General features: G+C 40.2%; 1 protein-coding gene across 1 annotated transcript in view; it reads right to left on the minus strand.

The window, feature by feature from the left end:
• Window positions 1–16,483, minus strand: part of LOC102883628 (collagen alpha-6(VI) chain) — a 92,676-nt gene that overhangs the window by 75,743 nt on the left and 450 nt on the right. The window contains exons 2-7 of the mRNA XM_006907292.1: window positions 13,800–14,396; window positions 11,889–12,509; window positions 10,220–10,780; window positions 8,861–9,418; window positions 5,403–5,978; window positions 3,166–3,735 (exon numbers count right to left, since the gene is read on the minus strand). Coding sequence (XP_006907354.1) covers window positions 3,166–3,735; window positions 5,403–5,978; window positions 8,861–9,418; window positions 10,220–10,780; window positions 11,889–12,509; window positions 13,800–14,396 — 3,483 coding nt within the window. The remainder of the gene's footprint in view (window positions 1–3,165; window positions 3,736–5,402; window positions 5,979–8,860; window positions 9,419–10,219; window positions 10,781–11,888; window positions 12,510–13,799; window positions 14,397–16,483) is intronic.

Consider the following 16,483-nt stretch of genomic DNA (forward strand, 5'->3'; position numbering starts at 1 on the left):
AAACAATTTCAAGACACAAACCCATGACATCTTAATAAGTTTCAGATATAAATTGGTGTAGCACAGTATTTAGATACTATTTCTTTATAACATCAATATCAGATACTCTAGATATCAACTATATCAAGAAAACAGACAGCTTAATTTAATAACAAAAAATGGGATGGAGTCATAGACCTAGATTTCAAGATTTGCTGTTACTTCCTGTAACATCTAGGCCAAGTTACCAATATTCCTTGAGCCCCAGTTTCCTTATTTATAAATGGGAATAAAAATACAAACCATTTAGGTTTGGGGGAGAATTTAATGAGATAAAAACATTTCAAATGCTTAGAGCAGGGGTCCCCAACCCCTGGACCGTGGACCAATACCCTTCAGTGGCCTGTTAGGAACCAGGCCGCACAGCAGGAGGTGAGCAGCAGGAGAGCAAGCTAAGCTTCATCTATATTTGCAGCCGCTCCCCAGCACTAGCATCACTGCCTCAACTCCACCTCAGATCACCAGGCATTAGATTCTCATAGCACAGGTTCCTGGTGCCAGAAAGGTTGGGGGATGCTGGCTTAGAGCACCATGCTTGACCTTTCATAGATGCTCAAGAAATATTGATCCTTAGTCATTTCCCTCATATCTCCTTACAGATGACCTTTCTTTCACGTATATTAAATCATAGTATACAACTAGAGAAAAAGAGATGATTTAAACTTTATAAATGAGAAAATTAAGAAAGAATAGTGATGTCTCCAAAATTATGCATATTTTAATAAGAAGCAAAGCTAGAAGTACAGGCTGTAAGTCATGTTTTCTTTGAGCCACACCAAGCTACTGTCTGATTTCCTTGAGTTGGGAGTTTATAGTTTAAGAAGAACTGGCATCCTCTAATATGTTTGTACATGCCTTTGAAGCTTTATCAGTGTTCATTCCAGCCTCATCAGTCCTTAGCTCACAGCTTGGCTACAAGGCCTCACATTCTTTCTTGCTGCAGTAATAACTTCAGAATTATCTTAATATAGAGCACTTTCCTCATTTATTTATACATTCACTATTTCCTATAAAGATAACACATTCACTTTTTGGATCATATGCTCCTGGTTTTGACTTTCCACATGGTTTTCTTTTACTCTCTCAAGTACAGACCAGATAGTTCCAAGAAAATTTTCTTCCTAATCATTGGAAATGAGTATTTCATGTGAAATAGGAAATTAATGTAGAAGGTTTGGCTGAAGTCATCAGATATATTCCAAAGTATGGGGAGATCATGAAGCAGGATTTACAAAGACAATAGTCCCTGATCAATTATGGGACCCTAAACTTTAGCCTCCACATCGGGTCTTATACAAAGTTTGAACCTGGGGTTTAGATGAACATTTTTGAAGAGAGTTGTTGATGTGCTATGAGCTCTCCCACCACATGCACACATACACACAGACAAGGAAAGGAGGTAATTTCCTCTTTGAGTTGAGAGAGAAGAGCTTTAACAGAGACCTTGGAGATGACACAAACCTAGAAAGTATAAAGAATGTGACACAGGGTGGCATGCTGCTCTCTCTACAAAGGAGAGGTGGCCATGCTGGGTAACTTTCAGTGCGTATCAAGGAAATTGATATGTTATTGTTTCCCATGGAGCTACTGTGGCCACATGTAAGAAACAGCTCTTGTGGGCTCTTCTGATCTCCTTTCCAAGAAGGCTACCTGGAGGGCCAAGGAGATGGCAGTAGAATAAAGCTGCAGGCATTACCAGGTTCCCAGAGGCCGAGGAAGGCACGTAAGGGAATGTCTGGAATTGAGACATGCTTATCATCCTCAAGGGAACTATGGTGGAGAGGTCCCCTGACAAATGTTCTTTAGTTGGGGTAGAAATAATGAAGGGCAGGAGGGGAAATCTTTGAAGGACCCAGGGATAGACCCAACTTTAGACATGGGCTACCATTGGAGAAAACCAATTTCTGACAAGTGCGATCAGGTAAGAACTTTCCCGTACTTCTTTAACTCTTCTCCCTTCCCCAGTCCATTCTGGAGAGGCCAGAAACCATGGTTAGCAAGAAGAGGGCAGGTCCTGGGAGAAGGGGGTAGAAGTGAGAGGTAGGAAACAACAAAATGCCAACCATCTCTTTGTGGCAGGTGAGCAGCCTGTGACAGGCTAGGAAAGCAGAGTAACCTTGAATGAAGTTTGAAGTTTTAATGGTTACACTGGGATGAACATATTAATCACCAAAAAGAGGTTCATTTATTACCTGAAAGTGACTAGGGGCAAGGGAAGAGCTGGCCCCATGAATAAATTTAATGGATCAGTGGTAGACAAAAATGACTTTATAATTACATCCCAGGTGTCATGCTTATTCATAGGAAAGTTTAAATATGCATTTTCTCATTTAATCTTTACATTGATCTTTTGAAGTAGGTGCTATTATTGTTTACACTTTACTAATGAGAAAATTAAACTTATAAAAGAAATTTGTCCAAGAAACAATGGCTATTGAGCGGAGATTTGTCTCCAGAGCTACTTCTTAACAACTGTGTAAGCTTTCCCTTCCCTGGTGAACATTCAGGGTTAGTGTCTACCATGGATAGTTAAACAGAACCACAGCTAACCTGTTGGGTACTTGTGCAAAAATAGAATAAGTTATCCCCCCTTCAAGATCTCCTTCCATGTATTGGAAAAAAATATATGTCAGAATGTGCTGATTTTAGAGAAGCTGCTTACTAACTTCTGCAGTAAAGTTTCATCATAAAGCTATAAACCTCTAAAGACATTCACTATAGACCTATGCTGCAGCATTTGGCAGCCCTGTAGACCTTATTGCCAGGCAACCAAAATCTGTCAAATAGTTTACTTCTTTGATGTATGTTCTCCGGCCTATGAAACCAATCAGATTGTAAATAAGGGACTTTTCTTCACACCTTCTGAAATCAAAGGATTTCCATTCACAAAGAGGTGATGCTTTCCCTGGGGACAGCGAGAAAAAAAAGACACAGGCTCTCAGATGCTGTTTCTCAACCCACAAGTCACAAAAAAAAATGCTTGATAACCATGAAAAGTTCAATTTGAAGTCCAAAGGTACAAATCTAAGTTCTCCCACCAGCCTCAGGGGACATAAATAGAGCTTGAGAAAAATGTCAGAGAAGACAGGGGAGAAATAAACATGAAGGACACATTTGAATACTTACTGCTCTCACCCCCCGAGGTACAGATGTTGCGAATTACCCTTTTCTTGATCTTACTCAGTTCATCAAAGTTATGAACCGAAAGTTTTTTATTTGCAGTCCCGGTGATCTGAATGAGCTGCTGGTCATCCACATCCCCGATGCCCACGGAGTAGATGTCGATACCTTTGTGTCTCAGGTCTTCAGCGGCCTGAGCCACCTCATCTTGGGACTGACCATCTGTGAGGACCAGCAATACCTGTGGGATACCTGCATTTATCCGGCTGCCCATGTCTGTCCGGAAGTAATGCCCCACTTGCCGGAGTGCAGCGCCAATGTGTGTGTTCCCAAAGATCTGCTGGATGTTTTCAATCTTAAATGATATCTCCTTTTTGCCTGTGAACGTTCCCAGTAGAAACTCTTCCTGGTAGGTATGGCTAAACTGGGCCACTCCTATCTGCGCTCTGTTGACACTAACATCAAAGTCTTGAACAACAGATGCCAAGAATGCTTTCATCTTCTTGAAGTCGTCTGGATGTATGCTACTTGAACCATCCATGAGGAAAACGAGATCTACGTTTTCGATTTTACAGTCTACGAAGAAGAGGAAAGGGAACAACATCATCAAAATCAGATTGTTATTCTATTTTTAACCCAGCCAGAGTAAATTAAATGTTTGCAGCTGTCTAGAAATGGTATTTTTGAGAGTGGTTTCTCTTATGCCACCCTGTGGTTCACATTAATTGGAAGAGAAATATAAACAAAGAGACAGATGGTCTGTAGTGCTTACTTGGCCACCATGGTTAGTTGAACCAGTAAGTACTTTCTGGTTTATTGAGTAATCAGAGTTCTAAAGTCATGCCTTCTGACCTATATCCAGTCAGTTTTCAGTTTTCCTCTTTATCATCCCCCTTTCGGGTGCCTATAGGCAAAAATATCTACTTGAGAATAATATTTTTGAACAAACAATGGAGTACTGTTTAAAGATGCTTCCTTTGTATTAACACAGCAAATACAAAAGAAAAGAATATGAAAGACCACTGCCAGTGAATGAATTATGCTTAGCATATGCTCATGTGTATCCCTTAGCCTTCTGGTAAGCATTAATATCTCCCTGAATTCCCCAGAGATCTCACCACTGACCTAACTCAATTCTCAATTTAGCCTTGAAAAAGATTAAAGGTGTCTGAGAGTCCCAAAGTCAAGATAAGCAGGAAGAGATAAAAAGAAATATGATAAATAGATCCTTCAGGAATTGGTTAACTTATTAAATTCCTTTGTTTCAGATTCAAATAAAGGAAATAAACTACTTTTCCACCCAAGAACTCTCCATATTAAAATGCAATATCAACATCTACGGTGAGCTTGAAAAGGATAGGTAGGATTTTAGGCATTGACCAACAGAAGGTAAGAGATTTTAGTTTTCAATAAGACTCGTAAAAATTTTGTTAGTTTTGTGAAAGAACAAGATAGTAGTTGTAATCTAAGGAGGCAATGCATATGAAAACCAGAAAAGTTAACTTTAAAGAAGAATTGTACCAAGGTGTTGGAATCCTAGATTAATACCAATTCATTTAATAAAAATACTTAATACTTTTAGTATGATACATCTTAATAAAAATAAGAAGGCATTTTAATAGACCACACTCTCCCTTTGAAATAGTATAAAATGGCAGCTGACTGAATGAGTGAACGAATACACACATACACACCTAAGTATGGCAATGTAATCCCCAGATGTCAAAATAGCATCCAGAGCAAAGAAGTCCTACTGTACTCTGGAAAAATCTAAGGCTGGAATAGAATGTTTATTATTGGGCTTCATGTTTTTAATGAGATTGTGCCATAATAGAAGGACCTAGGGACCTCCAGCCTAAAGGAGAGACAACTTGTTAGGAAAAAAAATGGAATTTGATTTACGTAAAGAGCAGGAAAAAGAACCGGTGAGCGAAAATGACACTGTAAACAAATTCGTGTTCTAATACATAAAGCTTCCTCAAAAAATGGTGAATTCCCCATCATTAGAAGAATTTAGGCAGGAGTGAGTAGGAATGTTATAGAAGGTACCTTTCTTTAGGGAGGAGGCCGAATGCAATGTCCTTGAGGTCTTTCCACCCCTGAGATTCTGTAACAGGGGAAGTCCTGTGAACAGTTAGTACTCTTTCTCTCCTATTTGGAGAACTTGCTCCTGAGGGCTATTGCTTTCTCCCTCATTTGGACCTTTGCTGATAATTAAGAAAAACTTAATTGACAAACCTTACCTACTTGTGAAGAGTTACACACACTGGCTGACACGTCTGAAAATATCCCTTTCAGGCCTCCAAAAGTCTCCACGAAGAAGTACTTGTCACTCGACCCGGCAATGGCCAGCAACTCCACGAGGTTAGCATCAGCAATCCCCACAGCCAGGACAAGAATGCCTTTGTCCCGTAAGGCCTTGGCCGTGGCATTGAGCTTTTTTGCATCATGGGATTCTCCATCAGTGATCACAATGAGAACTTGGGGGACCCCCCGGTGCAGGCGGCTGCCCCGGGTTTCAGTGAACATGTAGTTTGAGAAGTCTAGTGCCTCGGCAGTGTATGTGTTGCCCCCTATGGGCCTCTGGTTCTGGAGCGCTGAAATCACCTCTGATTTTGAGTCAAGATCACCCAGATTAAACAGCACCTCTGGGTCATCAGCATACCTCAGAGCCCCAAACTGGACCCGATTCTTGCCAACATCGGCTTTTTTCACCAAGTCAATCATGAAGTCCTTCATGATATTATATTCATTTTCATCAATGCTGCCAGAGCTGTCAATTACAAACACTACATCTAAAACTTCAATCCTCTTGCATTCTAAAAGAGGAAGAGAAAGGAAAACCATGAGATTAGTTTTGGACATCACGAGAGACTCCCCTCCTCTCACCTACTTTCTAATTGCCACTGTGTCTTCGCCATGGTATCAAGCTGTACATTAGAATGTCCATTCCTTAGATAACAGACACAATATACATATATTTGTGATGCCAAGATGTAATAATATGCAAATAGGTGTGATTTCAGGAAAAGGCATATGTGAAATGAAGCCTTCTGTGAGGGGTGGGAGGGGAGAAAGCTTCTGGACTAAAAAAAAAAAATCACAGATCTGTGGAAATTTCCATATAAATGGGTCTCTCAACATGTGCTTTAATTTATACAAATTCGTGTATTTTTTTTAAGCCACAGGGATCATGAGATTTTATTCTTAAGATAAACCTTGGGGAAATGACCAAATGAAAATGAATTTGGCAACACTGTATATTTTTCCATGGTTATATGATGGCTGAATTTTCAAGGTTACATTTTCTCCCTTTTTGACATTCTTGAAACATTATCTGTTTTCATTATTGGGCCTCATCATAGAAATAAGCCCTTTTCACACTTCGCCTAACTAAGTTGTCCCAGTGTGACGCTCCTATTAACTTTTTATTCCTTGGTTCAATGCCATGGAAAAGTAAAGCAAGAAAGAGCCAATTAATACTTAACCTATGTGTATGTAGCACATTTTATCTAAAAGTGAAGAGTTCTAAACCCATCTCATTCATTCTGGGGAAGTGGAATTGTAAGATAGTTAATGATTTAGTCCTCATGTAGCACAATGTCTCTACATGCCTTACAAAGGTATGTTCCAAATGTTAACTCATCCATTCTGGAGAAATGGAGTTGTGAGCAAGTATCCCCCTCTCCCCCACCAGAGGCTCATTACATGCCCTTCTTTGGCCAGCACTTTCTTGCTATGTGGTAGGACTGTTGAAAATCTTTGGGCCAATATATTTACCCAAATGACTAGAAGCCATGTATACAGAGTCATAAACCAAATTTTCAAAAAAGGCTGTGTAAGATAATAGAAAACACATATTGGTCTTCGTCTGCATTTCCTGACGCAGAGTTCTTGAAACCCTTGTAATTTCCTGGATGATAGGAGTGCCTTTTGTTCTAATGAGGTGAATGGCTCCTGGATGGCTCCTAGATGAGAGCTAGTCACCAGAAAGACCAAACCATGATTATAAGCTTGGAATTTTCAGCACCCCACCCTCATTTTCATGAGAAGGGGGAAGAGCTGCTAATGGATTAATAATTCATTGTGCCTATGTGATGAAGCTTCCATAAAGTCCCAAAAGTATGGGGTTCAGTGAGCTTCAAGGTGGGTGAATGCATGATGGTGCTGGGAGAGTAGAGAGTCCAGAGAGGGCCTGGAGGCTCCGTACCCCTCCCTCATAACTTTGCCTATACGTCTCTTCCATGTGAATGTCTTCTTGTACCCTTTATCATATCTTTTAATAAACAGTGTTCCTTGAGTTCTGTGAGCCACTCTAGCAAATTAATAGAACCCAAGGAGGGGATTGTTGGAACCTCCCTTCTATAGCAGGTTGGTCAGAAGCATAGGTGATAACCTGGGCTTGTGATGGGTGTCTGAAGTAGCAGTGGGGGCAGTTTTATGAGACTGAGTCCTTAACCTGTTGGGATCTAGGTAGAGAGTGTCAGAGTTGAGTTGAATTCTCAGACACCGTGCCGGTATCTGAGAGTTGCTCTTGGGTATGGGAAAAAATCTCCACATATTTGGTGACCAGAAATGAAGTATGCTATGTGACTAGTAAAAGAGATAAGAAAGAAACACACAGTAGAAAAACCCTACACAGAAACAAAACAAAACAAAACAAAAATGGAATGTTTCCTGTACTGGCTGGTTTTGCAAAAGAAGAAACTATCTATGTTCCTTTGGCCTCCCTGGAGAGCCTGCCTGGATTACCCAGGAGACGGGGGCTTTAACTGCTCAGGGATGAGCACCCTTCAAAGAGTTCAGATTTGTTCTGGGTTGAATTACTGGGAAATACAATCCAGGTGTATTTCTCTTTCCACAAAACACACACTCACCAAACCTTCTAGGAGGAGTTGAATTGAACTGCTATTTGAATAACAAAACAATGTTTGTCCCTTCTCTCAAAACTCCATTAAGACCATCTCCTTCATAGATATTTTCCAGACTGATTCTGTCATCAGACCCTCTGGGTTACAGTATAAATCAGTTCCTTAAGTGTTTTCAAAAGTATTATCTCATTTTATACAAGTAAGGGTTTTTAAAAACTGTAAAATAAACTAACATGTATAGTGAATGTTAAGTCAAAGGGGAACAACCTTGTCCAGCAGGTTATGCCCCTCTCTGGCCTGCCTTGATAGCCCAAGGTTGTATGAGGCTGGGCTATACACCTCTCCTGGGGTGGAATGGACTCTGTAGTGTAATGTATGCTCTAGAGTTTCCCATGGGATCAAGCTGAAGCTAGATTCCAGCTAAGACCACCATGTTGCTTAGTTCCCACCCATGCCCTGTCCTGCTTTCCTCACTTCCCTTCTGAAAACACCTCCTCAATAAATCTCTTCCATAAGAATCTGACTTGGCTTCTGACTCTAGACCTAGGATGATACTACTTTTTTTTAAATGGAGGCCTTACCACTCTAGTGCTATTTGTCTACAAATAGGAAAGAATCTAAGCATACCAAACTTGTTCCTTACTGTTTAATTCAGCAGTTCTGTTGAGGAAAGTCATATATTATATGTAGGTCAAAAGTCACTAGGATAAACATTTCAATGAAACAAGAAGTTTAGGATGTTCAGATAGTAGTCTATTTAATTCAAAAATAATAACCGACATGCACACATGGTGTCTGGATAGCCCCATAATGGGTATAGCCAGGCCTACCTTCACGTGGGCTGCATATTCCAAAAACAAGATCATCTTCAATGCGCTGCAGAATGTCAAAATTCTCAACATAAAAAACCATCTCCGGCCTTCCGCTGATCTCCTCCAGCTGGGTGACATTGGAGCCGAACACCCCCACGGAATAGATAATTATACCTTCTTGCCGAAGAGCTACTGCTGGGTCCTTGACTACGTCATGAGCTTCACCATCCGTGATGAGGATGAGAAACTTCCTGACATTGGGCCGGGCCCCCTTGGCGGGGCTGAAGTACTGAGACACAAAGGTCAGGGCAGCACCAGTCCACGTGGTTTCTCCAATGTGAGCCATTTGGTCTATCGCACCTAAAATTTCACTTTGGGATATGTATTTGTTGAGCTGAAACTCTTCCTTATTGATGTCGCTGAACTGGACTACACCAATTTGCACCCGATCTGCCCCAATCTGAGATTTGCTCACCAGGTTTTTCATAAATGTTTTCATTTTGATGAAGTTTTCACTTCCTATACTGCCAGAACTATCCACCAGAAACATAATGTCAGCTTTCATCTCTCTGCAGGCTGCATGGGAGAAAGCAAGATGTTTACTCAAGTTGGCTTCATGTAAAAGAAAAATATTAAGAGTGAACAGGAAAATCCAAAACACACATAATACTAAATTGAAGTTAACCATGTACTTGGTAAAGACTGTTGCAGGTAAATAAAGCATTGGAGGCAATAAAAGTGAGACGATTCTGTTATTTAGTAATTTGCTTTAATATTTAACTCAGGCTTCCTCAACCTCAGCACTACTAGGACATTTTGGGCCAGATCATTTTTATTGGCGAGGGCAGTCCATGCATCGTAGGATATACTACAGAATGTTCAACAGTCTGACCTCTTTCTGTTAGATGCCAGTGTCACTCCCTTAGTTACGACAACTGAAAATGTCTCTAGACATTGCCAAGTGTCCCTTGAGGGGACAAACTGTCCCCTGGTTGGAAACTACAGATATAGCTCAAAGATTTCATAAAAGTTTTCCTAAAAAGCAATTTAAATAAACCTGAAGAACTCCTTAAAATCAGAAATCATGTGGTCATATTACATATGTGGTATCTAACTATATACCTATGCTAGCAGGGATTTGTGAGGAGAAGCTAATTAATACTAGGGAGAATGCCTCCAGATATTTTTATGCTTCAGATATTAATTAGAATAGCACTATAATGGGCCCTTAGTTTTGTTCCGGAAACAAACACAGTTACACAAGTCAACCAATCTCAACTTGGAAATTTATGTTGTTTCTCTGAACTTGCAATGACAAATATTGCAAGAAGGCAACTTGTGAGCTGAAGTCCAAAGGTGAAGCCACCATTCTCCTACCTTCTTCAGCACAGATTTCTTGAACAACTTGGTTTCTTATGTTTTTCAAAGCATCAAAGTCATGGACGTAGTATACCCTCTTCTCCTTGCCAGCAATTTCTTGTAGCTGTGTTCTGTTGGCTTCCTTGACCCCGATGGCATGAACATGGATGAGCTCATTCCTCAGTCTGTTTGCAGGCTCCGAGATGCTATCCTTGGACATGCCATTTGTTAGGACAACAAGGTGACATGGCACTCTGTTTCCTCGTTGCTGCTTTGCTTTTTGCAACAGCCCCAGTGTGAAATTCAGAGCTGCACCCGTGTTTGTATTCCCACCCATCTGCCTGATGTTCTCAATAGCCTTTCCCAAATCATGCTTGTTAGAGTATTTATTGATCTCGAATTCCAAGTCCCAGCTGTCAGCGTACTGAACGGCTCCAACCCGCACCTTTTGGGGAGCGATGTTGAACATCCTTACAACTTCTGACAGGAAGGTCTTCATTTCTTGGAAGTCTGTGGCCCGGATGCTCCCAGAGCCATCAATGAGCAGATAGATGTCTGCTTCTTCAGTGTCCACACAACCTAAAATGGAACCAAAAAGTTGAGTGTGGCATTGGGGTAAGTGTGAAGAAGAAATGGGAACAGACAGAACAATAAATACAAGCCTCTTCCAACAGAAAAATGGGAAACCGTTTCTAGGAGTAAAAGACATACTCTGTTAAGTTAACATAGAGGAATCTTAGCATCAGCTGGGCCAAATGAATTTCTTTTCACAGTTTAAGGTTATTTGGATAATTCTCTGCCATGAATCAGGGTAAATCTGGAAATAGTAAAAGATTTGAAAGAAAACTTGAAGAGGATTTTTACAAGTCACTTCTCTCATTAGTGAATAACTGCTTTGTAAAAAGTCCTTTGGTGTGTGGGACATGGAAAAGGTTCTTAACTGAACATTGTGGACATATGGGGTCTCTTTTTTGAAATCTTGAACAAATTATTTACTCCTCATCAATACCTAGTCAATTAATAAAACTAAAGGTATTTGTCAGTGGCCTTATTTGTGTAGGGCAATGACACTTCTATAGTAAACGTGCTATAAATATTTGATGAAGAATATATACATATATGCTTATAGGTGTATATACACATGAAATTTTTATACAGAATACATGTGTATATATGAAGTATCTAAAATATGTTGTTCTCTGTCTCTCTAAACTCACAGATACTAGAATAGCACTTCACAACAAATTAATGACTCTGTCCTCAATCCAATTTGTGCTTCCTGTTCATTCTCTAAATTGGAATTTGGAGATGAGGGCAAAGGAGAAAGGAGAGAAAATACAAAAAGAAACGAAGAGCAGGGGAACATGACAGGTGAAAGAGAAAAAGAAATGAGGGGATAAAAACAGCAAAAGATGGTATTCTGAAGTGGCTATAAGTGATGAAGAATCCAGGTACAGCGGCACGAAAGAGGAAGTGAAAGGGGAAATAAATCCCTTCTCCCCATTCCGACACCTCAATAACTTATATTCTCCCCCAATTTACATTTCATGTGATCAAGCTATAGTACAAGATTAGGAACTTAGTCTCACTCTCCACCTCATATCCCAGCAATCCTTTTCATATATATAATACCTGAAAGACAAGAAAAAAGAATCTGAATAATCCTTTTCTCAGCAAAAGACTTTACCAGATTTGAGACTTTCAGTTCGTTCTGAAAGGACAGAGACCGTGTGCGTTATTTGCTTCCGCAGCTTCTTCAGAAATGTCTGGTTGTGAGCAGCCAGGTCGGAGAAAGTCTTCAGTTTGGAGATATACTGCTCAGCGGGGTGCGATGCTATCTTTTCCAGCTGGCTGTCACTGGCTGCCTCGATGCCCATGGTGAAGATGGCCACGCCCTGGCGCCGGAGGTTGACGGCTGCCATGGTAACATTGTCTTCTGATGGCCGGTGGGTCACCAGGACGGCAATCTGGGGCACCCCCTGATTCTTCCGACTGCCATTCTGTGCAAGGAAGACTTCCTTTCCGATCTTTCTGATGGCAGCTCCCGTGTAGGCATTCCCAGCCTGGGGAGAGAGGTTCTGTATATACTGGAGAACCTCTGACTTATTTACGCCCCTGCTCAGTGAATTAATCACCTTCGTCTCATTGCTATAAGCCACAAGGCCAATCCTCATGCAATTCTCCTTTATGTCAAGAGCAGATACACTTTCTTCCAGGAATTCTTTAAGATAGTCGAAGTTCTCCTGGCTGCCATTGATGGACACATCCAACAGGAACACAACATCAGCCACAGAAGGGCCTTGGCAAACTGTATAGGCAAGGAAAACAGAAACATAAGTTTAGTTGTAGGTTCAGGGTCTGTGCTCAGCATTAGAAGGCCTGGAGAACATCTACCGGAGCTTGACTGTATGCTTAAAGAAAGGAGGAGGCATACAAAACGATTATATGAAATTGAGATCAGAGCGTCATGGTTTTAATTAGACCTTAGCTAAACTCCCAGCTTCGATTTCCTCATTTATAAACTAGAGATAATATTTATCTCATAGAGTTGTTATGGGGATTAAATGAGATAGTGTATTTATCATGGGGCCTGGTACATAAGTCATTCAATGAACAGCAGCTACTACTATCATATTAAAATCATTTAAGCATCATCACTGATAAAATCAGCAGGTATAGTCCAAATATGCCTAAGGGATAGTAAGAGAATAATAATTATTTTATTTGGGAAAGATACTAGCAATAAGATTCATGTTTTGTTTTGTTTTTTTAGATCACCAAAGAAAAGCATTCTCTAGTAATAATAGATAATTATATATGTCATATCATTCTGATTTAATCAGAAATAATGAGAGTTTCCTTTACTACTTATTTGGACTTGTATACTTTGAGCAAATTGGTTTTTACTGGCTCTCCCCTGCTTCTCACTTGTCATAAACTCTCGGTCCTTCTTGTTAGTTAATAGAATAGTACGAGAGGACAGACCAGGACAGAGGTTGGAGGTGGAACAGGATACAGCACAGCTAATTTAGAACAGAGTAGCAGGAAGGAAGGCAGCGTGGGAATGAAACTACATGAGCATGGAAATCGAGAGATCTGACCTAGCTCTGACTTCGAACTGCATTGCCTCTAAGGATGGCTGCAAGTTGCTCTCTGCAGCATAAGGGGTTTGGACTACCTGAAGTTGTTTCCAGCTCTAATGGTCTGTGGTTACACTCAATGACTTCAGGAATCAGAATATCTTTAGGGAAAAAACTACCTTTTAAATGAACCAGTAATAAAAATACATGCCAAATAAAGCCCAGGGAGATAGCTCAGAGATAAGCTGGTAACAGGGAGAAGGTGTCCCTGAATTTTAAGAAGCCTGTAAATAATATGCAACATGGTTAAGTGAAACATGGAAGACCAAGGCTTGTGGGGTTCACTAGATTTAAAATGGCCACAATCATTGGGCTCTTTTGAACACACAGATATTTAACATTTGAAAAGGCAGCCGGGTTTTGGGGGAAAAGGATGTTCACAGAGTCTCATTCCACCCTCCATGCTGATTTTTCAAAAGTATTTTATCACCATTTCTATACGTGCACCCTAATCTCACCTTCGACAAGAACGTCATCGACTGCGCCTTCCTCGTACTGAGCCGCATCCTTGATGATCTGCGTCATGTTCTGGGAGAACGCACTGAGGTCTCTGACCGTCCGAAGCTTGTAATGGAACTGAGCTGTGGCCATGGCCTTCAGGTTCTCCTCAGCAGCCTGCTGCAGCCCCACGGAGACGATTCTTACCCCATCTTCCCGCAGGGCCCGGGAAGCCTCTTCCACGTCATCCTCGGACTCGGCGGAAGCCAGCACCACCAAGATCGGGGGAAACAGTTTCTTGTCTCTCCCGTTTGCCGGTCCAGAGAAGTAGGTCCTGTGAGCTTCCCTGAGAGCGTTTCCTACCCTCAGGGAGCCGCCCAGGAACGTGAAGTTCTTTTTGAGGTGGTTCAGCATGGGATTCCTGCTCTTGAAAGTGCTCAGCTGGAATTCACTGTGGAGCTTGTCGCTGTACTGGGCCAAGGCCACGCGGTATTTGTTGGCCTCTATGGGGAGACTGTTGATCATTTTGTTGATGAACGTTTTCACCAGAGGGAAGGACTTAATTCCCAGGTGATCAGAGCCGTCCACCAGAAACACAATGTCTGCATACTCAGGGCCTAAAACCACACACAAACATAAACAAAGCATAAACTTTAAAAATTTATTACCATGTTTAATGCCAACCATACGGGGAAAAATTTACTTTCATTTTTATCTGTATTTTTAATACCTCTCAATGAACTAAAAATAATAGTCAGAAATTACACATCTTCTCAAGAAAAAAAATTTGTTTCTTGGGCTGATTCTTTTATACGCCCTCTCATTTGGACTGATCACAAAATCAAGCATCACTTTTGCAAGTTAAAAGTTCTGGGTTTTTATACCTTTAGTGAATAATTTCCCATTGTATCTTATAATTTTTTTTCCTTTCAGAATTTGACTTCAATTTATATCAAGAGGATAAAAATTATCATTAAGAACTATACTGCTTCAAATTTGTTTGAATGGAGAAATCGGAAAGATAACCTTTTGTTGTGATTCCAGTTTAAACACTGCAACAAGTGATCTGATTAATTTAAAAATATACTAGCTTTATATGCCAAGAGTCAAATTGATTAAGTTTAAAAATACCTAAAATCATAAAAATATGGATTGCCTTAATTTATTTTAAAGTTTTTATTACATTTTGATGAATCATATGAGTATTATAAGTGGCAAATTTACTCTCATATAAAATGTGATCGAAATCAGTACAACTTAAGCTAGAAAAAGAATTACGGTTTTAGTTTCTCTTAAAACTATAATTTTTATACAAGAATACAATAATTTGCTGAACTTTTAAGGTTTCATTCAATGCTAGACCCAATGCTCAGTGTGCAGAATTACATTTTTATGTGACAGAGAATCACTGGGTTCCAGCACAAAATGTTTGTTGGTGGTCTACTGGTTTGAATTCAGAGCTCTCATCACTTCAGTATAAGATCCATTTTTGTATGGAGAAGGAACAGAAATGTCCATGTTTATCTAGATGGTGTGTATTTAAGAAAATACAATGTAACTGAACAAGTGATGGAAGTCCTTATTTTGTTATCACCTAATTCTACTGGCTCAATATACTTGGTCTTCAGTTTCCTCACCTTTAAAATGAGTAGATTCAATGAAAAAATATCCAAGGTCCCTCCTCACTCTGAGATTCTGATTATCTGCAATGATTACTAGGTAAATTCTAATCAAATTATAACCATATCAATCATTTCCTGTCTACGACTGCTAGGAAGCCAGATTTGGCACCCCTGTAATTGAGGCATAGTGGATAAAATCATTCTTGTCTTCTAAATAACCGAATTTCAACCAGTTTGAGATTCCTTTGATGATCATATAGCCAATAGCATCTCAGGAGAAGATGTAAATGAAGGTGAATCAATCCCTTCCTCTAAGAGAAAGTTGGAACCCCTACGGGGACTCTCAGGTGAGCCCTGCCCCGGATGGCTTGACATGTGATCAAAAGTGACTTTTCTATTCATGGATAAACTCTCACATCTTGTGTAGAGAAAATAAATGTAGACAACTGGCACATGAGCTAGATTTGGGTTCTGATAAGGCTCATCACTATCTCTGAACCATAAAATAATTGGGGGAAAAGTACCATCTTTCTTTAAAAATATCAGGCCCAATGAGACATCAAAGGAAGATGTTTGTAGTCTTAGTTTACTTCTTCAGAAAACTTGCTACCAAGGTCAGTGTCCTTGAGAAAGTTGTAAAAGAGGTCGCCCTGGACATGAGAGACCAGTATATGAACTAATTATTTAAGGGGTGGTAGAGGCACTGAAGTGTAAGCAAGTATGTATGTATATATGTATATATGTAAGTATGTATGTATGTATTTTTTAGGCGAGGCAACCCTTGGTTGTCAGCTTACAATCCCTTAGTTTTTGTTTTTTATGTCTACAGCACCTGGTCTTCCTAGGTGATCTCCCATCCAAGTACTAACCAGGCCTGACCCTGCAAACGGGATCGGGCTTGTTTAGGGTGGCATGGCCGTAGACATAGGCCAGTATTTTGACTTCAAGTCCACTGGACGTAGATTACTGACAGTCAGTAGACAGCTATGGAGGTTTCTCTTCAGAGTTAAAGCACTTTCTTTACAATAAGCAGAGAAATAGCTTAAATTGGAGCAAAATTTGCATGCTTAATTAAGATAATA

Source organism: Pteropus alecto, unplaced genomic scaffold (genome assembly GCF_000325575.1).
Source record: "Pteropus alecto unplaced genomic scaffold, ASM32557v1 scaffold92, whole genome shotgun sequence".
Classification (NCBI taxonomy): domain Eukaryota; kingdom Metazoa; phylum Chordata; class Mammalia; order Chiroptera; family Pteropodidae; genus Pteropus; species Pteropus alecto.